Raw genomic sequence first — 27,095 nt, 5'->3', positions numbered from 1 at the left:
TGCGTTGAGTGTTGATGCAGTCGACTGCCCGAACTGTAACAAAACGAGAAACCTACGTAAAAAATTGTTGGGAACGTGACGGCGCATGCGCACAGCATACCCCAGCCGATTTTTTTAAGGGGAGGGGAAATCATGATTCTACGATACTTGAGGGCATGGCCCATTTGTCCCCCTCCGCCTGGCGCCTGGACCCGCCCTTGTCTACAACAACCGTACACCTGCCCCGGATGGGATCGTGAAATGGACTCGTCCAAAGCGATCATGACGTCAATGGTTGAGCCCTGGGCAAAATAATGGCGCCTGCGGCACACTGCGATCACGAGGTGTGATTTGAGAACTCGCTGATAGATGGCAGCAGGTTAGCGCCGTCAAGGCCACCGCGCTGAGGGTGGGGACGAACCGCAGCGCATAATCAAATCGTCGCCAGCTCGGATCGCGCCGACGCGGTAAGTAGCCGACTTGTAGGTGCCGGAGGGGCCCCGCAGGGGCACCGGCTTCGGTCGGCGTAGGGGACTAGCGCCCCCTCGGGTCCCAGCTCCGGTAACGGGTGGACAGCGCAAGCTGGTCCTCTCAGGGCGTAGCGACCCTGCCGGTGCGTGAGCTCTTGCTCCTTGTCCCGCCCGCTCCCTCCACATTACCCGCAGTCCCGCATCCGACCCTATCACCACTCCTCATCCGCGTTTTATCGGGGTCGCCGTGCCCCCTCGCCCACGTCCCCGGGTTGATCGGATCCTGGTGGCTGAGGGGCGCGTCGTGCGGGTCAGTTACGGCGCGTCCCAACACTCCACTTTGGCCAGGATATCCGGGGGCGCGGGGGGCCCGTGGGGCCCCACGCGCGTCTTGCGGCTTGTCGCTCGCGTCGCGGTTGGGTGCTCCTTGCGGGTTTCCGCTTGGGGCGCCTGGCCGCGCGCAGCGGCTTAAGGGGTCACGGGGCGGCGTCGCTGAGCCACGGTCAGGACGGGGAGGCGTCTCCCCGGTTACACCTGGCCGTGTGGGAGGCGTCGTCCGCCCCGTATAGCACCGAGGTAGCCCTGGCGGCACCACCACCAACTGGTGAGTGGGCCGTCCCCCAGTTGGGCTCCGAGGTGGGTGGGGAGCCCCGGTGCCGAAATAAAGAACAACCTTGCATGGCATCTACAAACCCAAAAAACAACCGCCCCCGAGAGGGGGACGGACTGCGATGAATTTAGGGCGCAGCGAGGAGTCGGTTCCACCTGCCCCACGCGTTCTTGTCTTCCGGAGTGATGTGAAGAACCTGGCATCGCTTTCACCATTTCAGCGCCGAAACGGATCCGACAGGTTGGGAAAAGTCACCCGCTGTCACAAGCTGAGGGACGGCGCGATCGAGGTGGAGTTTGCAAACGGCACCGATGCGACTCGAGCTTTGACCATAACTGAGTTTGTATATGCCGCGAGAACCGAGGGTGCAAAGCGAGACGTGAGCGTGCCAGTCACGGTCACACCGCACTACACCAAAAATGTCTCAAAAGGTATCATAAACTGCTATGACTTTCGTGACGTCAGCGAGGAGGAAATCATCGAAGAGTTGGGAATTTTGGGGGTCACGGCAGCACGTAGGATCACGACCAGGAGGGGTGATGACCAAATCCCTATAAACAACATTATACTGACATTCAACCGGCCTGATTTATCGTCTGATATCCGCATTCACTACGCAGTTGTCAAAGCCAGGGTATTCGTTCCGAATCCGATGCGATGTTTTCAATGCCAGTGCTTTGGTCATACAAAACCACACTGCCGCAATCGAGGTGTCTGTGGGAAGTGTGCATCTTCCGAGCATTCGGGAGACCAGTGTACCTCTGTGCAGCCCTGGTGCGTGAACTGTGGCATGGGACAGGTACCGCACACAACTTTCGATCGAAGTTGTCGAGCCTTCATGAAGGAAAAGGAAATTATATCACTCAAAACTTCAAAGAGCATTTATTTCCGCGAGGCGCGTGAACAGTATGAGGCTAATCACTCCAAAGTATCTTATGCCGAAAAATCCAAAACGTCTGTACCACAGTCCACCAGCATCAATCACATGTCAGCGGTCCAACTCATCACGCTCCTGCGATCCTTCGGTTTGTCTGTGGTGCCGGCGGGGCGGGCGACCCCCGCCCAGTCGGACCCTCCTGGTCCTTCAGTTGCGCCCTGCTCTACCAACGCTGTGCCGCCGGACCTTCATGTGTCGTCGGGGTCGCAGGCGGGGGAGGAGGAGGGATGTACGGTGGTCAAGCGCGGCCATGGTCCGCGGGCTCGGCCTTCCTCGCCGTCTGTCACTCCGCTGCCCGCGTCGCCTCCGGCGACGCTGGCGAGTGTGTGTGAACGAGCAGCGGAAACGATGGAACGGCATGAGGCGGACAGGCGCGCCCGCGACGCCAAGCCGGCCCGCCTAGCGGAGTTGGAGAGGGCTAAGGCGGCCAATAGTTTGTCCGATGCAAGCAAGGAGCCCATCCCTCGCAGTGGCACACCATCGCCGAGAAGGCCAGTGGAGGCCCCCGCTGACTCCCAGACGCCCGGTAGAGGCCCGCCAATGGGCTCTCCCCCGCCGCCACCCCGGACCGGGTACGCTGGCGTCAAGCGCGCCCCGGCCGGTCCCCCGTCTCCATCTGACGGTGGGAGCCCCAGAACTCGTCCCAGAGTGGGGCACCTTCCTGCAGAGTCTAACCGTGGCTCTCAGTCAGAAACGTCTGCTTCTGCAACTGGCGCAGCCCAGTTCTTTTAGGACGTGTTCGGTTTTAGTATGTGACCTTCAACCGCCTTTTTAACACGCCCCCTTTACAGGCCTTTTTACAGTGGGACTGTAGAGGAATAAGGGCGAATGCCCTCGACCACCAGGCTGTCGTCAGCAAGTACTGTCCTGCAGCCGTAGCGCTGCAGGAGACCAAGCTTGCTTCTAGTTACCACTGCACGCTGAAGGGATGCGCCCTGTTTCGCAATGATGTGTTAACCGACGGTATCGCATATGGCGGTGTCCTTCTTGCAGTCCACCACAGCGTGCCAGCCAGGAGGTTTAACCCGCGGTCTACGCTACAGGCTGTAGCCGCACACCTACATTTTAATCACCGTCACATCACGGTGTGTTCTTTATATCTTCCACCTGGCGTCGGTTTTCCATTGGAAGACATGAGACGTTTAGTGCATGAGTTGCCTTCACCATGTCTTCTTTTAGGCGACTTCCACGCTCATCACACCGCGTGGGGCTGTGATAGCACAAACACCCGCGGAAGGATGTGAGAACATTTTATCCGTGACTCGTCACTGCGTATTTTAAACACAGGGACTCGTACTCATTTTACACTGCCGTCTGGTCAACTTCCGCGCTTGACCTGAGTCTTTCTAGTTCCGAGCTGGTGGAGAGCCTCGAGCGGTCTGTGGCAGATGATCCAATGGGCAGCGATCACTTCCCAGTGTGGCTTCGATTCCAAATAAGAGGAACGTTGGGTATAAGACCACGACGTTGGAATTTAAAAAAGGCTGACTGGAGTGAGTTTGAGGCTCGACTGGAGACATTATGTCAGACCGGAGGTGTGAGGGTGGCAACCTCTATTGAGGATTTTACTCACAGACTTTTAGATTGCGCTAGCGATTACATCTCGCGCACTTCTGGATTTCCCCATCGCACTCCTGTGCCGTGGTGGACGGAGAAGTGTCGTGACGCAATTCGCGCACGCAAACGTGCTTTCCGAGCCTTTGACGCCAGAAGTAGCTTGGAGAATTTAGTAGCCTTTAAGAAAGCCAGGGCTTTCGCCCGCCGCACGATAAAAGAAGCGAAACGTGAATCCTGGCGAATGTATATAAGCACGCTCAACCGATTCACACCAACTTCGCAGGTTTGGGCTCGGATCAAACGAATCTCTGGGCAGTTTTCATCCGCGCCACATCCTGTGTTACATGTTAACAGCCAGGTGGTGACTCATCCGTTGGATGTGGCTAACGGGATCGCCCGAGCACTCTCCCAACGTAGCGAAGGTGCAAACATGAACCCACAGTTTTTACGGCAAAGAGCACAATCCGAAAAAATCGTAGTGAACGTTTCTACAAGGCAACCACAGGCGTACAATGAGCCCTTCACTTTGGTGGAGTTGGAGTCGGCAATCGGAAAACTTCGTAGCGTATCGGAAGGTCCTGATGACATCCACAATGAGATGCTCCGACATCTGCCACCATGTGCACGTCGTGTACTATTGGCGGCCTTCAACAGGGTGTGGTCAAGAGGTGAGTTCCCTCCGGCCTGGTGGGAAGCTGTTGTAGTGCCTATCCTAAAACAGGGAAAGAGTGGGCTGGACCCTCTTCATTACCGACCCATTTCACTGACGTCATCACTGTCCAAGCTCATGAAAAAGATGGTAAACGTGCGACTCACTTGGTTTTGGAGAACAACGATATTTTTAGTAACTGGCAGTGCGGATTTAGGAAAAACCGTAGTACGGTGGACTATCTTTTAACTCTGGACGCCACGGTTTGCAAGTCTTTTCAAGAAAAAGCGCATCTGGGGACAATATTCTTCGATATTGAAGCCGCCTATGACACCACATGGCGCCATGGTATTCTTCAAAAGCTTTTTAGATATGGTATACGTGGCCATATGGGTACTTTTCTCCAAAGGTTTTTAGCCAAACGATACTTCCGTGTTCGGGTCGGCAACGTCCTCTCCGATAGGTACGAACAAATAAACGGCGTACCCCAGGGCGGCGTGTTAAGTGTAGCACTGTTCGCAGTTATGATAAATGATATTTGTGATGTGCTTCCCACAGTCGGTCGGACGTGCCCTTTTTATTGACGATTTTACTATTTGGACCAGTGCAGCGAGAGCACCAGCAATGGAGCGTTGTCTCCAGCTGGCTGTGGACCGCGTTGAAAGATGGGGTGACATGAACGGGTTTCGTTTTTCAGGCGACAAGACCGTTGCGATGCATTTTTGTCGTCGCCAGCGATGTGATGATCTGAGCATCCGTCTATATGGTCGCTCTATTCCCAATAAGGCCGTGGCCAGGTATCTTGGGATACACTTTGGCCGCCGCCTTACATATAACGCACATCTTAAAATGTTACGCGATCGATGCTTTAAATCTCTCAACATACTAAAGTGTGTGCCTCGCACATCACATGGGGCAGACAGAAGCACGCTCATGCTTTTGTATCGTTCCCTCGTCCGCTCCAAACTGGATTATGCATGCTTTGTTTATGGTGGCGCGTCTGAATCCAGCAAGCGTGTTCTTGATACCGTCCACCATATTGCCATTCGCATTGCTACTGGGGCGTTTCGCACACCACCTTCCGTCAGCCTTTTAACGGAGGCACACGAACCACCACTTTCGACGAGGAGGAAAATGCTTGGCATACGTTATGCCTTGAAGCTGCGGCAGTTCCCACTTCACCCGACATATTCTGCAATATTTTCGCGGTTTGCGGTAAGTTTTCTTCGTCATGGGCTGCAGCAGCACACTATAACTTTTGGTTCCCGAATTAGAGCGTTATTGCTTGAGGGCGGAATTCCTCTTCGGGGTGTAAGGCAAGTAAGCCACCTGGCTTTTCCTCCCTGGCAAATGACCACACCCTTCATTGACACCTCGCTTACGGAAATTAGGAAAAAAGACGTCACACCACACCTATTGAGATGCAGAGCAGTTGAGCTTTTGGCGTGTTACGCAGGATATACCCTGACATACACAGACGAATCCAAAACTTCGGATGGCGTGGGTTGTTCTTTCGTCAGCGGTTCCGTCACTCGATCGTTCTCGTTACCGGCCCACTCGTCAGTTTGTACGGCTGAATTAGTTGCAATCACCAAGGCGATATGTTTCATAGAACTGGGTGAAGAATCTTTACACGCCATTTTTACAGATTCACTGAGCAATCTCTCTGCACTGAAGTCTTTTTATCCATCATGTCCTCTTTTACAGGACATTTTATCACGCCTGACACAATTGAATCGGGTTGGAAAGAGAGTTGCGCTGTGCTGGATCCCTAGTCACGTCGGTGTCGTGGGCAACGAACTGGCTGATGCCGCTGCTAAGCGAGCAGCGGTAGCGCCATATACCCGGTTTTTGCCTATCCCTGGCAGATATTTTTACCCGGCAGTCAAAACCTTCCTGAGAAGCAAATTGCAGCGTTGTTGGGACCAGGTGGGTGGCAATAAGCTCAAGGCGATAAAGACATGGCGTGGGCTTGTCTTTATGGCTAATGGCCAAATGGCCATGGGCTTGTGGTCGTCATGCTCTCGCAGTGTGCGGTGGGAAGAGGTGGTTTTATGCAGGCTGCGCATTGGACATACTTATGCCACCCATGGCCATTTGTTACATGGAGCCGACAGACCCCTATGCCAGCGGTGTGGTACCGTCCTCACTGTCCATCATGTCGTTATATCATGTCCATGCCTCATCGAAGAACAACATCACTTTGGTTCACAGGCTTCGACCCTGACGATTAACGATGTGCTTGGTGACAGTCCCTCGTTTCTTGATCCCAAACAGCTCTTTTCGTTTTTAAAAGATATTGATTTTAGAGTCATTTTCACACCATACTTATTAAGTAACAGCATAGTTATGGGCGCAAAATGACCACTGCAGCCGACGCGCCCGAAAACTCCAATAAACAACATGTGCCGGAGGGGCGACGCGTGGGGCTGGGGACGGGGCAGTGCCACTGCTCAGCTCGACCGTAACATGTTAGGCTTGACTGATAGCATAACCAAGACCGTGTGCTGGCAACCATTGGAGCCCACGTGATCCTGGGCGGGAAATGTGGCTGATGTGGCAGCGATGATTAGAAGTTTACTTTAAACATCCTCGTGTCACTAAAAATACTACATTGGTTTTGTCTGTGACTCCTTTAGCGCTTGTCATCACCTTTAAATAGAACGCGTCGCTATAGAGCGTAACGCAAGCAAATTAACACATACAAGCGTGGAGACATTACTCGAACTTGACGCTCACGAGAGCACGTGCTCCAAGTGACCTACTTTTGGGGTGAGGAACTAAACGGCGGACAAAACCTGTTGACAGTCTCATGCTCCGAGACCATGCGACCGATCGACGCCAAACCTTGATCAATCAATATCGCTTGATGGTTAACCTGCTCAATTCAGAAGAGGATGACCTGGGATCAGGTCAAAAGTCACAAAAATGCAAATAAACTGAAAAATCAGCTTGCGGACAACCCCACGCTCCGAGCTTAGGGGAAAGATCACCACAGAACATTTACCAGTCGTTTGCCTTGGTCAACATCCTACCCTGGTAAGCACTGGCCTTGGGTCAGGTCAAACGTCACCAAAAACACCCTTTACGTCCAAAAGGCTGCTGACAACACCGTTCGGCGAGGATATGGTGCCGATCGTCTTAAAACCTGTACGAATCGATATGCTTTAGTCCATATCGTTTTCTGTTAAGAACATGGTGACCTTCGTGCAGGTCAAACGTAACCAAAAATAACAAAAACCAGCCGAATTGGCAGAAAATAACCCGATGTTCATAACCATTGCTACAGACTGGCACAAAACCATTCTTCTGTAACTTTGGTTCTGTAACTGCCGGTGCCATAGCTTCGGAGCACGGGCTGCCTGCAGCCAAGTTTGGAGGTTTGGGGCGTTTTTTATTACGTTTGACGTAACCCAAGGCCGCCATGCCTTGAAAAGATTACGATATTGGTTAAGGTTGCATCGACTGGTGTAGGTTTTGTGGTGATTTATCCCATAGGCTGGAGCATGGAGTGATCTGCCAACCAAACTTCTTTTTCCGGTTTTCGCAATTTTTGCGCCTTTGACCTGGTCCAAGGTCACTATCTCCTGGGAAGGACAGGCTATCGACCTAGCGGCATCGAATGGTGGGGTTATCGTGACGATCGGTCACAAAGGCTCGCAGCTTGTGGTCGTCTGCAAATGAATATTTGGTGGTTTGGGGCATTTTTGGTGACCTTTGACCTGGCCCATAGCCACCACGTTCTGAAAACGATAGGCTGCTAGCCATTGTGCATCGATTGGTAAATATTTTCCATTTCATTAAAGGCTCTGAGCAAAAGTTGTGTGCGAAGCGATTTTTACGGGCTTCGAGTTCTTTTGGTGACTCTTTGCCGGACCCAATGTCCTTATGTTTGACCAATATTGTAAGTGACCCAAGGTCACTACTAAGGCTCGGGTGTCGATCAGTCCCATAGGCTCGGAGCGTGGGGTTGTCGATAGGTTTGGTTGACCGTTTAGTCCCCCCCCCCCCCTAACTTTTTGTTCAAAGATAGTGGTATTGGTCCGCATCTCAAGATGACCTTTAAAAGGGCTAGTGGGAGTTTAACCTGGAAAAGCTTGGTTTTCTTGTCTCTGCTCAGCTGTCCAATGCTAGTGACTGCATGGGGTGGCAGAAAAAACAATTGCATAGATTAAGTTTTGATATTGTTATGAAATCGATAACATCAGCAGCTACGTCTGTATCAATATCGGATATTAATAGATATCATTAATTTTATATGCGGGATCGTGCCTCAGTGGCTACTACGAGAATACAACCCTGTTTGCCCACGTTATAGATTGATTATCAGAAATGTCGTTGATGCAAGGCTGGCTCATCTACTGGCGTGCAAGTCTCCAATAGCAGACGGGCTAGTGCTTTTAGTGCTCAAGGCCATCCATTTACTCTCAAGCACTATGCCATACAGTGATGTGACGATCAGATAACTTTGTTAACATCGTGCGCGCAATAATGTTTGCAAAGAAGGTATGTACAACACTATGAGGTTTTCAGGGTTTGGTCACCATTGGTTGTTCAGTCCTAGGTCTTAACAGTTGAAGGTTAAGAATCTCGTGTTTAACAGATAAGCCCCAATATGCATAATTAATTCTGCTTAAGACATACATCTTAACAAACAAGGGCTATATTTTTTCTGTTTAATAAAAAAGAACACTTTTGAGATGCATGTTGCCTCCATAGCACGTTCAATCAGCACATACTTATGCCGCAGAACATCATCTTTTCTCGACGCCTATTTATGTGCACCACCATAAAATAAACGAGATGAAGTAATTAGGCATATGTGAGAAAAACAGACTGTAACGCGCAAGGTTTGTATTTGTTATAATTTACCATGCCTGTTCGTTTTATGTCGAATTTTGTAAGTGTTGGCCATCCTTTCTGGGTCTTGTTGGTCTTTCCTTTGCGTCCAGAGGTGAAATTTCCTACTAAGTTGGAGGAGCTTTAGCATCCCAAATTGGGCTCTCCCCAACTTTGTGGAAAAGTGAGCGAAACCCATGATAGAAAGGCGTTACTTGGCATATTTGTAGAATACGCCGCATCAATTTCCACTGCTAAGCCCTCCCCCCAAACTCATTTGCAAAACTACGCCCCTGTTTGCGTCTGCTTTTTGGTGCGTGTTTTTGCTTTTTGGGTGTGTGTGCCTACCAATGGCTGAGTGTACATTGCAGGCAAGACCTGCCTTACCATGGATCGGTGGAGGGGACGCGTGGCGCTGGTAACCGGCGCTAGTGTCGGCATCGGTGCTGCCATCTGCCGAGAGCTGGTGAAACATGGAATGAAGGTCGTGGGTTGCGCCCGAAACGTCAAGCAAGTCCAGGTTTGTTTTTGTTTGACACGATCGTTTGGATGTCTCATTCGTACATTGGAAAGTGATCTTCTATAATTGCTTGCACGTGCACTTATTATGAACGTGCGCAAATTGCACTTACGTGCAAAGTATCTCGCTTTAAACGAGTCCGCTCAGTTGAAAAGCACGCGGTTCGGTCATGGGACTCCATGCTGCCTGAGCAGTGGAGCATATTTTGCAGCGAGAACCTAAGGATGCATCTCTTGACACCTTTTGGGACCCTGTAGTCGGAATGCCTTTATTGCTACGTCTGTTTCGAAAGGCCGTGATGATTATCCAGCCGGACCCGTGAATCCTCACCGAAAAGCCGTCGAGCATCGCCGTGGCTCTGAGCTCGCGTTCCGGTCATGTGACCAAGACTCACTGTGATGGGGTCTCCGTGCAGGAGCTGGCTGCCGAGATGAAGGACTGCATAGGTTCCCTGACGGCCCTCCACTGTGACCTGACCCAGTCGGACCAGATCGAAGCCATGTTCGGCACAATCCGGGAGCAGTTGGGCGGCGTTGATGTCTGCATCAACAACGCTGGCCTCTGCTTCGCCGGCTCCCTCGTCAAAGGCGACGTCGAGAAGTGGCGCACCATCCTCAACGTCAACGTGCTTGCGCTGGCGCACTGCTCCCAGCTGGCTATTCGCAGCATGAAGGAGCGTGACGCGGCCGAGGGCCAGATCATCAACATCAACAGTCTGTCCGGTTACCGGGTGGTGGTCAACCCTGATGTGCACTTCTACGCTGGCACCAAGTTCGCCGTCACGGCACTGACCGAGGGGCTGCGCCAGGAGATGGCAGCCGAGCCGCCGACCAAGATCCGCGTGGCGGTGAGAGCGGCGCTGTGGCGGCCGGCGTGCCAGCTTCAGCAGGTCCCGGACCAGTGTCCAAAAGTGTGGGTCTCAACTCAAAGTATATCAATGCAGTGCTCAGTCTTTTGCTGTAACCTGTCTACATTCTAGCTCCGAGAGTGTAGGGATATAAACTACAATGATCAATGCAACCATTTTGCGCTTAAGCTGTGGTTGTTGCGGCATTTGACCTTTAAAGTCTCGGATCTAATATTCTCCGTGTGGCATGGTGCTTTGCCACACTGCCGCAATAGGTCCAGCTCCCAAACTACTGCCTTCACGTGCCGCGAGATGTTCTTGGCTGGCAAGAGTCTTAAGCGATATATTCGCATTGCACTTTAACCGTGGCAATGGTCCATAGTTCGGCAACAATTTAGAACCACCGTCTGTTACATTTAAATGTTGGATCGGTCGCCGGCGCATTGTCTGCTGGATTCCGATCGAGCATATTGCTAGGGTTTTGTAGAGGCCAAAATTGATATTCAGACATTTTAGGTGCACTAAATGGAAGCCCGGTGTGAACAGTTGACTTCATCGAACGGGCGACCGTAGTTGCATGCTTGGCTAATTTGCATTATAAAACATACGCAGAAATATGTTAAGTAGCATTCGTAGATTCACAATGATTCAGTTCGTATTTGGTTTTAAAGTCTAGAATAACATGTAAAACAATCTGTAACTGATCGCACTTTAAAGAAAATGTGGTGGAAATCCACCTGGGACCCTTGAGAAGAACTTTTTTGCCGGGGGCGGGGGCGGGTATCTAATCCTCACCATAAGTGGTGCTGGGTACATCCTTGGGGCGATTTAATCGTTATCTACGATCTGGGTGACCGGTAAATGGCCATCCACAGTGGGAGTAATTCTGCACCAGAAGTTACTGTCTTTTGCTGCTCAGACTGGAGCTCTTGCGGAAAATGGGTGACTAAATTGTCACTGTGATTCATTTACGCCGTCCAAAGATGGGTCAATGGGTGTTGATAGCAGCGGGAGTTTGCATTTCATAATCTAGTATTATTGTCGTCCAGTCAAAGTGTTGATTTCAACCCTATTTACATGTAAAGGACGACCATGTTATAGGATTTTATTGCACATGTCCCTGATGACCCTAGCTGCTTTTGTTAATATCGCAGCGACCCGGTGGGCTCCTTTTCAGCCAGCAGCAGACATGAGCTTTACTTTCTATCCCGGCAGATCATATTTTCAGTCCGAATCGCAGCGCGTTGGGGTGATTTTGACGCACTTCACACGTTTACGATGCAACCGGATCATTATGTCTAGAAACGCGTTGCTCGACTTCTGAATTTATTTCGGTAATGCATTTTGTAGGCAACTATGTGGGATATAAACCATCCCATGGGACGTTGAGAACAAAAAACTGAGGTTGACCACTGTCAAATATGAAGTCAGCAAGAAATGTGGAGCGCCCCTTGCTACACGCATGCAGCGGCTTCGTAACAATAGCAACCTTTTCTGCCGTTTACATTTCTATTTGGATCGAACCATCGACGATTGCATCCGATATAGTCGGTTTAACTCCGACGTGCGTGAATTTTTCACCAATATCTCCCAGCAAACCTCCAAGTATAATTCCATTTTTCCTAGAGATCTCATCAAGTAGTGTACTGATGTCGTGGTAGACTCCAACTCCGCGCAAAGTCAAGCACCAGTGTGCATTGTAGCAGTGTTGCCGCGTTATCATGATCTAGTGACGCACGGTAACCGGACCTTCCTCGCGGCAGCAAATCAGCCCGGGCATGGTGAGCACTGAGCTTGCATTCCGCATGCACGGCGGTGACGCGGTTAAAGGTGAGCGCCTCATGAAGCTGGGCATCGACGCCAGTAACATCGCCAACGCCGTCATCTACATCTTGTCCACGCCGCAGGACATGCAGGTGGGCTGCCATGGCAGAGCGCGCTCGCCCGTGCCCGTGGCGTCAGCCCCAGCGGCACTGCCCTGAGCTCCGTGTAAGGTCATGTGTGTGTCTCTGCTATCTGACCCTGCGGCACTGCTCTGAGCTTCGTGTAAGGTTATGTGTGTCACTCAGCTATCTGACCCAGCGGCACTGCTTTGAGCTCCGTGTAAGGTCATGTGTGTCACTCAGGTATCTGACCCTGTGGCACCGCTCTGAGCTCCGTGTAAGGTCGTGTGTGTCAATCAGGTACCTGACCCAGCGGCACTGTTCTGAGCTCCGTGTAAGCTTATGTGTGTCGCTCAGCTATCTGATAGCGTGTGGGCGGCTCGTGCAGGGAGGGTCACGCTTCGCCGAGCTCCATGACCAACATTATGACTGGCTGGCGTACTTCATCGGGGCCTGCTGCACCACACCCGTTATGCGTGTTCGTTTTCGTAGAAGCTCCTCTCTTGCCTTGCGCCACATAAAACATATGGTCAGCGGGAACGCGGCACTTGCTGCTGAGTACCCATTCACGGAACGCCAGTGAGAACAGCCCTGTTAAGTCCCAGGGGTTGCATAAGCACCTGGGGCCGCGGTGTAACCGGTGCACGAATCCGGGCCCTCCATGGGCTCGAACAGCACGCCCCTACCACACCAAATGTCTTACCAGAGCTCACCTCTTTCAGGTCCATGATATTCTACTGCGGCCCACGGCACAGACGACATAACCGCCGGTGCTCAGTACCGCCTTCACTGCCGATGACAGTAGGATATGGAAATCTACCCCAGCGATACCTAGGCGAGCTCCGACACATGCTATTTCTTCCGCTTGTAGCTGCTGAAGCCACATGAAGTCAGGTTTCGTGACTGAACTGAATTTAGGATCACGAATTGGTATTTGTCTAATATTTGCGAGAATACTCCGCCACATTATGCTATCGGCTTTCAGAACGCGCAACAAAATAAATAAACCAAATAGCACGACTCTGATGCATTATTGCACCGGTGTGGTGGGCGAGCAGGATAGGTAGTTCAAGTATTCTGTGGTGCGTAGCAAGATAAAAGTGAGAGGACTGTGGGAGGACGCGTTGCAATACAACGCAGACGTGCTGCAATCTTGGGCGAAGCTCAGTGCTGTAGGATCGCACTAAGCTGGAAAGACTCGGGGCACCCCAAGCTACAGCACAGTACTCAACAACTTGACTGAGGGTACTCCCAATTTTTACGTCATACTCCCAAGCAAAACCGAGCAGCTTAGGAAATGGTTTTTCGATGTCACGTGCAAGTGACAACCAAGAGCGCCCGACCCAAATCCCAGGGTGCACCGCGCCTCGGAGCTAGCATGTTCCTGGTTCCCAACGATTTCTCTTGTTCTCACTGTCTACCTTGCGGAAACAATACCTGGGATTCTGGTTCCTGCTAGTTCTGTGTCTGACGCCACCCCTGGCTCCTGGGTCCTTTTGCTTCTTTTGCAAGATTTGTGATTCTCGCAAGTTTCTCTGAAAGTACCAAAGGCTGGCTCCTGGTTCCCATCGCGTCACTCAAATACGGCGTTTCCAGCTTAGATGTGTCGTCCTGAATAAGACATCACATTTTACCTCAGTGCAGCGTACCTAGAGCGGCGCTTCATGCTACATACACAAGCTTGTATGTGATATTTTTGTCCTCCAAAGTAACTTCTTTTAAGGAACACGGACATTGCGAAGTGAAATCACGACAACGGCTTAACTATATCGAATTGGACGCAGAGGTTCGAACCACGCGCGTTTCAAAGTACGGGCTACGGGCCATCGATTGGCACCGTAAAGTGCTCGGCCGCATCCACTTCTTGTTTGGTCTGACTCTATGATGGTGTATTGTCGGAGCGCCCTAAAGCTTAAATCCGGCTGATGCATTACGGAAGCTCGTTCACGAGGCCTTTCCGGACAGTGACAGTGACATTGTGCTTTCTCATTAGCTGTTTCCTGACCGCTTTGTCGGAAGACTGTTGGATGGACATTGCGTCGGAAGGCCTGACCACGTTTTCAGTCGATGTTGCAATGGCGCGCATCACATTACGGGGTGAACAACTTCGTTCAAGTGCTGCGTGTCAGGTGGTTTCGGTCGAGCCGTTCATGCATGAGCAAATCATAACGCGCGTGAACACCAACTGGGGCGGCGTGCTGGGGTGGACCGACCGACCATGGACCGATTTCGGGCCCCGAATGTCAGCCCTGACATTTCATAGCAGAGCACGGGGTTGCCGTCTTGATATTTACTCGCCGCACGCGACTTGTACATTGCTGGTGTCTGGCAGGAATAGCTACTGTTCCAACGGGCGCGATCGCCGAACTGTGCCTTTTGCTGTTGATACCGAGACTCGTTGCCAGCAACGTAGCTGGAACAGGGTCTGCCGCCTAACACGACTGTGACTCGAAGACTCAGCCTGGTCGGTGCGCACGCTCGCCAACCCCGATTGTCAGAGCCCGGCGGTCCGGCGCTGATTGTTGCTGGCAGGCGGAGAGCATAGCGTCAGAGGCTGGACGAGACTGCTCGAGTCATGGCATTCCTCAGCGCCACGGCCACCGCCCAGTGTCTCCTGATGGTCCTGCTGGCCGGACTGGTGGAGGCCAAGTACGCTAGGGGCTCGCGGCGAACCGGTAAGAGGCTGGTGGGTCAGCCGCCGCTCGAGGAGCACCTGGTCCCTAACGTTGACTACTGCCTGGCACTGTGCGACGACTTGGCACCGTGCAGCGCCTTCAACTACGGCCCGTTGACAGCCGGGGTCAACTGTCAGCTGCTGGAGCAGCAGGCGTGCCAGGGCCACTCGCTGGTCAGTGAGACGGGTGTAGATTACTATGACGTCACGGAGCAGCCGGCTCGCCAGGCGGAGACGGCGCAGCCACACTGGGAGGACGCCAGCTGCACGCGGGACGGCTACTGCTCCGATGTGTGCACCGCCCGAGCCGTGGGACAGTTCTGCACCTCCGACTTGCATTGCACTTCGCCGCCTCTGAACCCACCAGGGGCGTACGTCTGTTCCCATGGCTCCTGTCAACTAGGTGACTCCTTCTGGGAAGTTCGGCCCGGCCTTGTTATGCCCAAGACCATGGACTGGTTTCTGGATACAAACTTTTGGGCTTTCAAAAAACTCAAGCCGGGAACGTGCGCTCTGAACGTTAGCCTGAAAATCAGCAGCACCACACGGGCCTTGATCGCCCCCTGCCACTGGGACGAACACTCACACACGCGACTTTTATTCGGGGTCGACCTCAGCACAACGGACCTTTCCTATATGGATGCAGCAAGTGCCTATCACATTCTGGTGGGCGACACCAGCACTCCTGGCCTGGTTAACACGGAATCATACAGCCGTCTCAGGATCTCCTGGTGCGGCGGCACCATGGCCATTGGGCCTGAGGACAACCCGACCTTGGTCAGCGCACAGGTGACCATCACGGAGTCGATCGACTACGTGATGGTGAAGAGTGAGTATAAGCCGGCCTGGCTGCGGGTGGACTCAAACGTGGCCGACCGCTGGCTGTTCGAGGAGGCCGGCACCGGACCCGACCCCGTCTTCGAGGTGGCAGACGGCTACTACTTGTCCCGAGGGATCGACGCAACCACTGACGTGACCATCAAGTATGACTGCATGGCCGTGACTGACTGTCATGTGATGCTTGGTGGACCCTCGACAGAAAGGCTGTTGATTGCCATCGGTGGTTGGAATAACGCCGCCTGCGGTATGATATACTGGTCAACTGTCACTGATGGAACGGATGCAACTTCTCACTTCCAGACCGGCGCCGTCCTCAGCCCATCTGCTTACACCACGTTCACCGCCCGGTACAACAACGGCTATGTGACCGTCTTCAAGAACGATGACGAGGTGGCCTTGTACGCGGCGCCGGCGGTACGGCCTCTGCCAGAGATCAACTGGGTGGGCATCGGCGGCTGCTGCGGCCGGAAATCCATCCGGGTCGCCCGGTATGACCCCCGCTGGAGAACCGACACATGGGTCACGCAGGGGGTCGGCTTCTCCAGCGCTGCGACTGAAACCGGGCTCTGAGTGACACCTGCTGGGCGGTGGCGCCGTCACGTGCGGCGCTGCGGGCTCTTCGCCGCTCCGCTGTTCGCGGCGGCCGAGAAGCGAGTTTTAGGTTTTGACTCAAGGCAAGACATAAATTGCTGTTGAATTTCTAATGTAGTAAAGCGTGCGTGAATCCGCACTCGCCTGAAGCGTGTGTGGATCAGCCGCCCCCTGGAATCTGAACGCAACTGCTACTTTGGTCGTGCGTCCTTCCTGGGGTGGCACTTGTATTCATGGTGGCTCTTCGATGGGGAGGAGGGATTTTAGATATCAAGATTACTGCGAGTCTGCGAGGGGGACGTCAGCAACACATTTTATTTCCCACCAACACACGATTTTCTGTTAAAGCCGGCGTATCTGTTTCCAATGAAATTGAGCTGGTCATTGGCAATGCGAATTTAAAGTACTGTGTATACTTCGTCAAAAACGTAATGACGAAGTTTCTTAGTAACACGCTGAGGACGATATCAACGCGGTGGTTGGAGACGGCGATACAATAAGATATTTACAGTAGCGCATACAAACGCTAGCATTGCTCGCTTTGAACAATGGTAACATGTCACACGGATATGACCCAGTAGTCGGACCGTTATTTGACAGCTTGACCCAGCGGTCTACTGGCGTTTTCATTTTGGGGGGCGGCAGTCCCCCAACTTTGAGAAGGCAACTTTTGCAAAAAAGCGATTGTTTGCGCATCTTGAGGTAGTTATTCAGTTAACCCCTCAACTCGTTTTGCGAAACCACGTTCCTGGTGTATACGATTGCCATTGGCAGCTATTCGGGTTGTCCTGCCCGTAGTGCATGACGTACTGCAAGCAGTTCGTGTCCGTGTGTTCGTGCTGTGGTGTCGAGCTAGCAAAGATTGTAAAGTGGCGATAAATATGGCCGTGCTTTTGAAGCCAGCTACCGCTTGCGCGCAAAAAACAGTGATTTTTACTTCATTCCGTGCGGTCTGTGAGGATTACGTTGATCCATCAGTGACTGGCCTTTGCCTCCAAAGCCCCCACCCGCTCAGAGGTCGAAATCAGCTTGGTCCACTGGAATGGAGCAAATGCTATGAGAGATGCCCCAACAGTGTCTACACTTCTAAATGCCAAAAATTCACCTGGTTGAGATGCGTGGTCAGGGGAAAACTTCAAAATTTCGAACGTTTCATAAAAGATTTGTTCTGATAGATGGCTAGCTAAACGGTGTCTGCCGTTTGGCAGGCCGGACGGCGTGGTCGGTCGAGTTGTGTGGCCGGTCGAGCTGCGTGGCCGGTCGAGCCGCGTGGCCGGTCGAGCTGCGTGGCTGGTCGAGATGCGTGGCCGGTCGAGCTGCGTGGCTGGTCCAGCTGCGTGGCCGGTCGAGCTGCGTGGCCGGTCGGGCTGCGTGGCCGGTCGAGCTGCGTGGCTGGTCGAGATGCGTGGCCGGTCGAGCTGCGTGGCTGGTCCAGCTGCGTGGCCGGTCGAGCTGCGTGGCCGGTCGGGCTGCGTGGCCGGTCGAGCTGCGTGTCTGGTCGAGATGCGTGGCTGCTGGACTGTGTGACTGGTCGAGCTACGTGGCCGGTCGAGCTGTGTGGCCGGTCGAGCTGCGTGGCCGGTCGAGCTGCGTGGCCGGTCGAGCTGTGTGGCCGGTCGAGCTGCGTGGCCGGTCGAGCTGCGTGGCTGGTCGAGCTGCGTGGCCGGTCGAGCTGCGTGGCTGGTCGAGCTGCGTGGCCGGTCGAGCTGCGTGGCTGGTCGAGCTGCGTGGCCGGTCGAGCCGTGTGGCCGGTCGAGCTGCGTGGCCGGTCGAGCTGCGTGGCCGGTCGAGCCGCGTGGCCGGTCGAGCTGCGTGGCTGGTCGAGATGCGTGGCCGGTCGAGCTGCGTGGTCGGTCGAGCTGCGTGGCCGGTCGAGCTGCGTGGCCGGTCGAGCCGCGTGGCCGGTCGAGCTGCGTGGCTGGTCGAGATGCGTGGCCGGTCGAGCTGCGTGGTCGGTCGAGCTGCGTGGCCGGTCGAGCTGCGTGGCCGGTCGAGCTGCGTGGCCGGTCGAGCTGCGTGGCTGGTCGAGATGCGTGGCCGGTCGAGCTGCGTGGCTGGTCCAGCCGCGTGGCCGGTCGAGCTGCGTGGCCGGTCGGGCTGCATGGCCGGTCGAGCTGCGTGGCTGGTCGAGATGCGTGGCTGCTGGACTGTGTGACTGGTCGAGCTACGTGGCCGGTCGGGCTGCGTGGCCGGTCGAGCTGCGTGGCTGGTCGAGCCTTGTGACCGGTCGGTCATCGTCCCGGTCGTGGGCACATGGGCGCGGCGCCTCTACCAGCACAATGTCTGACCCGGCCTGGGGCGACGTGTCCTGGCTCGTCATCGCTTGTTTGGCGGGCTGCACGTGAGGTCACCTTAGGCCGGTGTCACATGCGTCAGTCCCATTCGTACGCAATGCTTCGCGCGGTTTAGCGTACTCAGTAAGGTCGCCAATACACCTGTGCTTGCCGCGACCTCAGGTATTTTCTATCTATGTGTGTGTGTCCGCCATTTCATTCCATCACCCACAGGCTAAACGGTTCAACATCTTTCGACGAATTTTGCACACGACCGAGTTCCGCCGGCTGCGCTTTTCTGTGTTGCGTCAAATTTTCGCATTTCGCAAAAATGAGCGCGTGCCGAGCGAAGAAAAAAACGCAAAAATCCCGTAGGGTTAACGCGGGCGACGCCAGTTTCGTGATTCCGGCCGACGGCCCGACACGCTCGGCTTCCCGGAGCCGCATCTCGGCAACCAAGGGTCGCAGCCACGTGAAACTTGCACGGTGCGATAGAGCGTGGAATGGGCCATCGCAATCGGGTGGGTTTTTTGAACCACGTGACGCGTGGCATGTGCATACGTGTTGACAAGTTGATATGGACCGTTTTTGACGCGGTTTTACGTTTACCGTTATATCTCGGCGCGTAAAACACCCAGAGGCCTGGATGTTCGTTCCCAACATTTACAATTGAAGCGGCTTCACTTTATGTGCACATCGCGAGCTTGTGCAACGCACCGTTGCGCTGCGAATTACAATACGATTTGCAACGGGCAGAGTTTTAAAACCAGTGCCAAATGCGAGCTACCACTGTCAAAACGATGCGTGATCTGGCGTTGAAAACTACACCAGCGTGTTGGCCGATTCATCCTGTCTCTGGAGCACCCTCTTGTTGACCGCATTTGAAAAAATGTCGCTCACAAATGAGCGTAGCCTAAGGCGTTGCATGACGGCGTTTTCGCTGCGACTGCGGCAAGTTGCCGGCCCGACTCCCGGCGCACGCCCTAGGCGTTAAGGGTTAAAATAGCCGTTCGGGTGGCGGGATTTTTACTTTGTTCGTTTAGCTGATCTTCATGTTAAAGGACAAGCATTCTAGCGTGCCTTCAGTCTGTCTGGGCATCGGCCGGCGGACGGGTTGTGGGGGGGGGGGGGGGGGGGGTTGGGATGGCGCATGGTGGTCGAGGGCGCGCCTTGTATAACTCTCGCTGTGTTTGCAGTGCGCGCATATGCGTGGATTTTGTTTCCGCACATTCACAGTTGACGCGACTACACTTTCGGTCGCATCGCAAGTTCGTGCAATCGAAATGGCACGATCGCGCGCACCACACGGCACGGAATCACAGATGGAGTTTGCTCTCTCCTGCGGGTTTGCGCGTTTTGCGCCACATTTCGGCACCTATGGCACAAACACACTCGGGATTGGCGCGCTTAGTCAGGAGCCAGATGATAATTGTGGTGACACGTGTCACATGTCATGGCACACACGTGTTAAACTATGGATTTACAAGATTTTGCTCTTTTGAGAAGCTTACACGTTTTCGTGATATCTCCAAAAACCGGGGTATAAGTATGTAGAGGCTGGCATGCTTCGATAGGTGATCCAACGAGCGATCACCCAAACGTGTACGATGTCATGCTGCACGCGTCATGGGACACGTGCACATTAGCTACGAAGCTCTATTTTGTCGATTTCGTCCATTTTCACGCTTCACGCGGGACCTCCGCTCTTATGGCACATAGTAACACGAGACTGGCATGCTGCGATAGGCCATTGAACGGGAAATTTAATTGTGTCACAAGTGCGAGGTGGCACGTTACACGTGTCGGGCACACACGGGCCAGGAAGATGGCTTTTGGTCCTTTCCACGGTTTTACACGCTTTGTGCCACATCTCGACACCCAGGGCGCGGAGTCACTGGGGAGTGGCATGCATTGATAAGAAATCGGACAGACAAGGACGTTGCATGAATTGTCATGTCGCACGTGCTATGTGTAATGCGTGCACGAGCCAGCAAGATAAATTTGGCCGTTACCGGCCACATTTTGCACCACATCTCGGCAACCATGGCACCTAAAACCGTGATGATGAAGAACTTTTACTTAGGATGATGGATTTTTTACCCTTTTACACAGTTCCCCACGTCTTGTGTCATATCGCTACACGCAAGGCACGTGGCGCACCCGGGAGTAGTATACATTGATGGGGAATCCAAGGGACAATAACGTGGTATAGATTATAGCGCCACCTATGCGCGAGCCAGCAAAATGGTTTTGGCCGCTACCGACCGTTTTTCACTGTTCAATAAAACGCAATGCTGTTAAAAACAACGGCAATGCGTGCTGCCATCATTCAAAAGGCTGACAGCTGACAGAAGGGGCAAAAATCACCGGTCAAGTCCCACGATCAATCGCCGATCCCATGGAATAGGTTCGGCTGTGTTGCAGAGAGCGCAGGAGAAACGCGCTCTTTCCCGCCGGCGGCCGCCAGAGACCGCCAGCACCGCCCGCGGCCTGAGGCCGAGTCTTTTTCATACTTTGCAGGATATATCGGCAACCAGGGCACCTAGAACCATGATTCCAACTTCAAAACATGCATAAAAAATGTATAAGTTTTACATCGGCGCAGCGAAGCAAAGGCGCAAGCGCTTGTTTCGGACTAATTGATGGCGAATGCTTGATTGGGGAGATGAACAGCAATTACAGTGGTGATACCAGCTGCCATTTGGGGGCGGGGGGGGGGGGCGGGGGACGTTTGGAGGCGGCGGCCGCAATGTCTCGCCGCCGAATCATCGAGGCTTGACTCGAATCCCGTGTGTCGCCACCGAGGCGCGGCGGACGGGCCTGTCCCCCGTCCTTTAAGCCAAGGGTTTGGGCAGTCGTCTGCGCTTCTCCTCGCCATCGAGGTGCCGAATCATCTGGAGATCGCCTGGTCCAACGGCCCCGCCAACAGAGAGCTCAGATCAGTCGGCGACCGCTGAAGGCCCTGGGGTATTCAGTCTAGGAAACTTCTGGGCTGACAGGTAACAGATAATTCCTTGCCCTCATGGCTTGGCTTTCCTTCCCATCGATTATTTTGGAGGCCTCCTTCTCGGTCCCTTATAGCGCTTCTTTCCACTTTACTACTACCTACTACTTAACATACAAAATGACGTCACGGCGCACCAGTCTAAGCACGGGAGGGAAAACTTACTGCTGAACTCTTAATGAACAAAAGTCCACATAAATGTGCACTTATGCGGGGCTTACATGAATCAACTGCATCTGAAACTTCAATACAACTCTTGCTTTGGGTATGCGCCACCCCTGGAGTGGCACTTCAGTTTGTGGGATGGGGAATTATTTAAACTACATGAGCATGTCCAAACAATGATGATAATCAAGTACGTGTCGATAATTTTCATGTCGACATAAAGCCAACATTCTACCCCTCCACCGACTTGGGTTCTTTGGGTCAGTACTGTACAACATCACATCACAGTACATCACATCACAGTACAGCATCACATCACAGTACGCCACATCACAGTACACCATATCACATGACGTCACATCACAGTACACCACATCACCGTACAGCATCACATGACGTCACATCACAGTACGCCACATCACAGTACAGCATCACATCACAGTACGCCACATCACAGTACGCCGCATCACATGACGTCACATCACATGACGTCACATCACAGTACACCACATCACAGTACACCACATCACAGTACACCACATCACAGTACAGCATCACATGACGTCACATCACAGTACACCACATCACAGTACAGCATCACATCACAGTACGCCACATCACAATACGCCACATCACATGACGTCACATCTCATGACGTCACATCACAGTACATCACATCACAGTACACCACATCACAGTACAGCATCACATGACGTCACATCACAGTACGCCACATCACAGTACACCACATCACAGTACGCCACATCACAGTACGCCACATCACAGTACACCACATCACATGACGTCTCATCACAGCACATCACATCACAGTACGCCATATCACAGTACGCCACATCACAGTACACCACAGTACATGACGTCACATCACAGTACAACATCGGCCAACTCGTGTGGTGACTTAATAATAATATAAGAACACAATGTAAATAATCATGATAAGTAAGCTTAATAACGGCTATTAATAACGGCAAATAAGAGCAATATGATGAAAAGCAAGTTAATGCTGTTCTCGTTGGCCATTTCACACGACTGGTTGCTTGGTTACAGACACATTCAAATTCATGCGTAGGTTTCCATCTGCAGCAAATTGTTATAAGGGGCATCGCTGATATATCAAACGTGTGTAGGCCAGTTGTGATTTCTTGCCAAACAAATAAGCTGACATCGTACAGAAAATTATTGCATCGGCAGCACATGGCATAAAGAAAATGATTTTCAGCTTAATCGAAGGAAGAATGAAAATTGTCCTGATTAGCGTGATGATCGGCCTCTGGCCATTCATCACCCTAACCGATATCGACATAATTGAAACATATGCCTGACGTAACACGGACGTTAAAGCAATCGTCGTCCTGCCTCCGTTATACGGATGCTGTATGTAGCCTGGTTGTTGACGAATCCACATTCAGCATCCAAGCGGTGGGCCTTCAAAAAGCAAAACCAAAAGCTTACCTTTTTGCATCGGTATCATGCGATTAGTGTGCAACACGTACAATACTGGTGCTGTTATGTAGGGGATATTTATTGCATTCCGAAGGAAGCAGAACAATATTACAGTTTTTGGCTTGTCACTAAGTTCTGTGCCCGATAGAACGCGTCCTATAGAGATGTTTTTATCCTGAACGAAGGTCTAAAGGTTAATGAAACTACACACAATTGCATTCATTTTCTCCCGATTTGCAACAGTTATGCAATTAACCGAACCTCTGGAGAGCGCCACGGCCTTGCTACTGCAACCTAGCTGAGGAGGAAGACGAACAGCGGCGCTGCCGTCCAAAGGCAAAACCCCATACGTTAATTTCTGGTCATTTTGCGTTTTTCATGTTATCCGACTCGTCTTCCCACATTTAAAACAATAGTTGAAATTTGTACAACCCTTAGGCTAAAAGATTGAGCTAAATACTTATGAAAATTCGAACTGATGGTGTTAATCACAAAATTCAGCGTGAGTAGACGAATCAGATGACATAAAAACGCAAAGCGGCCAAAAATTAGCATATGGGGTTTTACCTTTGGACGGCATGCCGGCCGTCACTTGACACAGTAGCAAAACACGCTTTGTCACGTCGTGTTTCCGATGATTGCATCCCAATAAAAGGTTTATATATATATATATATATATATATATATATATATAACGTTTTAGTATAGCCTGTTCGGGACTATGTGTGATGAAAGAACAATGCATCGCCAACCTAGTAACCAAACAAAATAGTTATGTATGAAAGCAGATCGCACCCAATTGCTTTCCCAAGTTCTGATCTAGTTATCGTGAAAATTTGGTACAACGCTGATTAGGTGAGCTGATTTCGTGACCATTTTTATGATGATTATGAATCATGTCACTTTATTCAAATCATAGTATCTAAACGGACTGGGCCGCGTGGACCTACAGCTCTATGAGATCTGCCGACGGCATCAGCTGAGATTTTACCCTGGCGACCTCCGACCGGTTTTCAGTGTCATTTCGAAAGGCTTGGACCTGTAGTCCGGGGTGGAAGTGTTTGCCAACATGAGCTTTTTATGAGAGCTCTGAACCCAATACCCAAGTTGTGCTATCCTGGGTCATTGCACATTTGTTACCGACCTGACTCGAAAGGGTGACATGAAATATCGTTGTCGTACAGTCTACGACGCCTCCACCCGCGTCAGGTGAGCACTCTGTCGCCGGTAGCCAGTGGACCCTCCCTTAACAGCTGGACCAGGGTAGCCAGTAGGCCCTCCTTTGACAGCCGGACTATGGTAGCCAGTGGACACTCCCTTAACAGCTGGACCAGGGTAGCCAGTAGGCCCTCCTTTGACAGCCGGACTATGGTAGCCAGTGGACACTCCCTTAACAGCTGGACCAGGGTAGCCAGTAGGCCCTCCCTTGACAGCCGGACTATGGTAGCCAGTAGACCCGCCCTTAACAGCCGCATTATCGCAGCTAGTAAACTCTCCCTCAGCAACCGTACGAGGGTAGCCAGCGGACCCTCCCTTAACAGCCGGATTAGGGTAGTCAGTAGACGTTCCCTTAACAGCCGGACTATAGTAACCATTGCACCCTCCGTTGACAGCCGGACGATGGCGTCCATTAGACCCTCCCTTGACAGTCGGAGTAAGCTATCCTGGCCTGACGTGCTATCACACGTAACGCTGTTGGCATAGGAAGAACAACACATTGTTTGGCAGTCATGCCGATCACGATTGGCGCTCGATCATCCAGAGCAACCAACGTACAGAGGTCTTCGATGCAACTTACGTTCGATACGCTGTTGTTAAACCCCCTATTCACATCCGTTGGGCAGGTGCAGTCCAGCACATCCCCATGCTATGGATTTGTTAAGAAGACAAGAGCAGGGATAGAACAAAGGATACCAATGTCATGCATTTGTAGAGGACTACGCCTTTCCGTCCTGGGAAACGTGCCTGTTAGATGATGCCGTCCGCCAGCAACTGCCATGTGTCGGTGAAGACCGTAACGCATGAAATCTCATCGAAGAACTGTACGATCTCGCTTTGTGCATGTAGTTACCGAGGCAGTTCACATCGGTGGCAAATTTCACTCGAGTACCAAAACGCCTGGATCCAGAAAATTGTTCGAATATCTGCACACGCTGTTATAAACCATGTCAAGAGCAACCAAACATTCGAGCTTCCTAAACCCGACACATGGTTCTTTGCTAAGGGCTGTGCGAAACGCAAGCGGAAAAGCCTTCTCCTGCATTGGCTGCGAGTAAACTGAGTATCCTAAACCTAAACTGAGCATCAGGTAAGAAAATTGCTGCAATTATCAAACACCATAAAAAAATCGCTTGAATCTCACGAACGTCCTGGGAATTCAGGTTTTTATGTCCTTTTGGACGCGCGGGTAGTGCTCGTCGACCATGTCGACGCTTTAGTTGAAGACCGTGCCTGTTACGTTCCAGGAGCTCATGCCAACGACGGAGTTTGCCATGCTAATTGCGATGGTGCTTATTATTTCGATTCGATTCGATATTCCTGTTACGTTAACGATCCTGCCATCTGGTGCAGCTCTTCTATACCCTCAGCAGTGGAGCGTCAGTTGCAGCTCGCCATAACATTTGAAGAGGTGGGTCACGCTCAATGGTTTCGCTTTTCCACGTACAAATCAAGAGGGATGCATTTTGTCGCCAGTGTGGTCGCCGCCCGGATGCAGCCATTCGACTCACTGCCAGACATATGAGTTTGAGAAAGATAGTAGGGGCCTGCGTTCGATACCTCTGGAGGTAATCAGTTTGAATGTGGCTCGAAACGAGACTCATCATTGTAATCGGCAAATTGAACCCAACCATTGAATTAACTTAGAAAGGTCGTAGGGTCTGGTGCAACGACCATGAACTACTTGCACCTCTGACGTTCAGTTTTGAATGTGGTTCGAAATAATAAGCACCATCGCAATTAGCGTGGCAAACTCCGTCGTTGGCATGAGCTTCCGGAAAATCGTAGTGGTCCGGGTTAAAGCGCATTGAACTTTGTAAACCTTTGGAAGTCATAGTTTTGAATGTGGCGTAAAACGAGGAGCACCACCGTAATCAACATGTCGAGCACTACTCTTGGTATGAAAAGGAGTAAAATCGTAGTGGTCCATTTTTGAACGCGAATATAAATGTAAATACGAATACGAAGCTGTCTTGACAGCTCCCTTTAGTTCGCCGATTTTCTAGAATAATACCTGGCCTGGCAACGTTGTGAACTAGTTGAATGCGCTGAATGCTGGACGTGCCAGTATCGTTTACATCGGTGACATGTCGAAAGAACCATAAGTCGTTGACCAAGTCTGGGTAAGGAGCTCTGTAAGTGCTGTGTACCTATTAACAGGGACGCAGTCAGGACATATGAGTCTGGTTTGTCGTGTTTGCGTCAGACATGCCGTCACATCTTTTTGGACTATTTCGGCGGGAAGAGATCTGACATCATAGCTGCCCGTACACAAATGATCTTGGTTATAACCAACAAACCGGAACATTATCAGCATAAGGGTCCTTTCAAGAATGTTTTGTAAATGTTTGAAAGCATTTTTAGCAAAATCATTGCTCATAAAAGTAGCGTTGTTAGAAAATAAACGCCGAGAACTTTCAAAAACTTCGCACCGTGCCGCATTTGATCTGTTGTCGGCACGTTTGGTAGCACCAATCGCGCCCCAGTTTTCTGCCTGCGCCGCGTCACGTGATCACAAAGTCACATGGCTTGTGACATTACGCGCCCGCTGAAGCTGTCAGGAATTTTTGTTGGT

General features: G+C 52.0%; 1 protein-coding gene across 1 annotated transcript; it reads left to right on the top strand.

Annotated features, from left to right (window-relative positions):
- Positions 1-392: 392 nt before the first annotated feature.
- Positions 393-13,167, top strand: LOC119112466 (dehydrogenase/reductase SDR family member 11-like). Its single transcript, XM_037236667.1, has 5 exons — positions 393-446; positions 9,413-9,561; positions 9,977-10,408; positions 12,172-12,324; positions 13,014-13,167. Exons 2-5 carry the CDS (start codon positions 9,430-9,432, stop codon positions 13,053-13,055), a joined length of 759 nt encoding a protein of 252 aa, XP_037092562.1. The 5' UTR covers positions 393-446; positions 9,413-9,429; the 3' UTR covers positions 13,056-13,167.
- Positions 13,168-27,095: the final 13,928 nt, after the last annotated feature.

Source organism: Pollicipes pollicipes, unplaced genomic scaffold (genome assembly GCF_011947565.3).
Source record: "Pollicipes pollicipes isolate AB1234 unplaced genomic scaffold, Ppol_2.1 Scaffold_7261;HRSCAF=8764_pilon_pilon_pilon, whole genome shotgun sequence".
NCBI lineage: Eukaryota > Metazoa > Arthropoda > Thecostraca > Pollicipedomorpha > Pollicipedidae > Pollicipes > Pollicipes pollicipes.
The sequence above is the reverse complement of the archived record's forward strand: the minus strand, read 5'-3'. Positions and strand labels throughout refer to the sequence as shown.

What these genes read in the sequence shown, in the direction of transcription:
- LOC119112466 (XM_037236667.1), top strand. Translation starts at nt 9,430, where the DNA reads ATGGATCGGTGGAGGGGACGCGTGGCGCTGGTAACCGGCGCTAGTGTC. An exon ending in GAAACGTCAAGCAAGTCCAG is followed by an intron (nt 9,562 to 9,976) that starts GTTTGTTTTTGT and finishes GTCTCCGTGCAG; the next exon opens with GAGCTGGCTGCCGAGATGAA. An exon ending in CGACCAAGATCCGCGTGGCG is followed by an intron (nt 10,409 to 12,171) that starts GTGAGAGCGGCG and finishes TCCTCGCGGCAG; the next exon opens with CAAATCAGCCCGGGCATGGT.